Source organism: Lottia gigantea (assembly GCF_000327385.1).
Source record: "Lottia gigantea unplaced genomic scaffold LOTGIsca_13, whole genome shotgun sequence".
Classification (NCBI taxonomy): domain Eukaryota; kingdom Metazoa; phylum Mollusca; class Gastropoda; family Lottiidae; genus Lottia; species Lottia gigantea.
The window spans coordinates 911681-913317 of NW_008707425.1; the positions used below are offsets into that span (position 1 = coordinate 911681).

At 34.9% G+C, this 1637-nt stretch overlaps 1 protein-coding gene across 1 annotated transcript; it reads left to right on the forward strand.

The window, feature by feature from the left end:
- Positions 1–916: 916 nt before the first annotated feature.
- LOTGIDRAFT_157124 (hypothetical protein) lies at positions 917–1637 on the forward strand (the record flags this gene model as incomplete). Its single annotated transcript, XM_009048898.1, has 2 exons — positions 917–1030; positions 1236–1637. The coding sequence occupies 2 exons, from the start codon at positions 917–919 to the stop codon at positions 1635–1637; spliced, it is 516 nt and encodes a 171-aa protein (XP_009047146.1).

Sequence of the window (1637 nt, forward strand, 5' to 3'; positions counted from 1 at the left end):
CAGATATCTGGCCAATTACACCAGAAACTGTGTATTCAAGAATAGTTTATCTTTGATTTAATCTTTCTTAAAAATTTCAGCTTGTTCCCAAAATTGTTTACATTTGTGCTTTTTTTTTGTGTAATAGTAACTTATCAAATACATAAAATTCATAGCGTCACTCATCATATAGAACAAATGATTGTCCTTTGGGGATTCTTATTTGTTTGTTCACCACTAAAATAAAACTTAAAACAATTCCTATTTTCACTAAATATTACTAATTTTACACAATTTATTTTGACTATCATCTGCATCTTTCTTCTCCAGGTATCATCGTGAGAAAATGAGAAAGTTGAATACCGGACAGTGAAAAAGTTTTTGACCTCGGAAGAAATTACCCCTAAAGGAATTCAATGTTCAAGGTATATGAAAAAGGATGCTCTGAAGAATTATTCAACCACTAAACGTTGGACAGCCTTATGTGGCAAACGCTACGTTTACAGTAATGAACTGATAAAACCCTTAATAGACGAAGTACGGTGCGGGATAATCGATGCAAACGGAAATAGAAGAATTGAACACACGATTTACGAAACACGATTCGTTTGTTTTATTTATACGTTTTATTTTCTGCTGCATCGATAATTCTGCACCGTACACCACACAGGCTTTTTTATGACGCCAGAGGATTCTTACTGTCAGAATTTGACACGCATATATTTCTATATTCACCAAGGGTGATTTGGAAAAACAAATCAGTAAAAGATTTCACAGCTAATTATTTATAGAGATGGTCCTAAAACTTTATAAAACATCCTCGTATGACGTGAAAACTTGAGATAGGGGTGTAGGCAGATTGCGTTTTGGAATAGCCGCGGTCTTCGGCAAGATGGTCAGTTAACTTGTGGTGGTACAACGTTTAGAATTTGACATTATGGCGTGTGAGACGTTTTTAATTGGGGAACAAGTTATAAATTTATCTGAATATAAGTGGATTGGAAATAATCGCAAACTGCAGAACAAACGGTCCAAACGTGGTAGTGATGGCGTAGGATTTTTAATAAAAGAACAACTCATTGGAAGCTATTTTAGATTCAAGTGTCGAGGGCATTCTTTGGATTCATATCAAAGGTATTAATTCAAATCTGTCTATCTGTTAAGCTGTCTGTAATTTTCCCCCACAAGGCTTCACGCGTCCAAATGAACCAACTAGCTTTTTCGGAACTCTATTAGATTAAGTGTACAATTTCCAGAATATTGGTGATATACAGATTTTAGATGATTTTAACGCTCGGTGTGGTGACAATTCAGAAATGATTGAAGGAATAGACAATGTTTCATTACGTACAGTGATACATCGGAAAGAAAATTCCCACGGCGATTTATTGATGAACTTTTTAACAGTATCTAACCTGGCTGTATTGAACGAAAGAGTGGGTTCTCAAGATTTCATGTGTATATCTAATAATGGTGAATCAGTTGTGGACTATGTATGTATTCCTCATGAGAACTTAAATACGATCGAATCATTTTCGGTTTTGACCATGCCACAAGTTATCAATGATGTTCTAATTCAACCTAATGCCATATCAGATGATTCAATATTATTATGGGAGGTTGAGACGACTGTTCAGATCGAAGTACCGAAACCATAA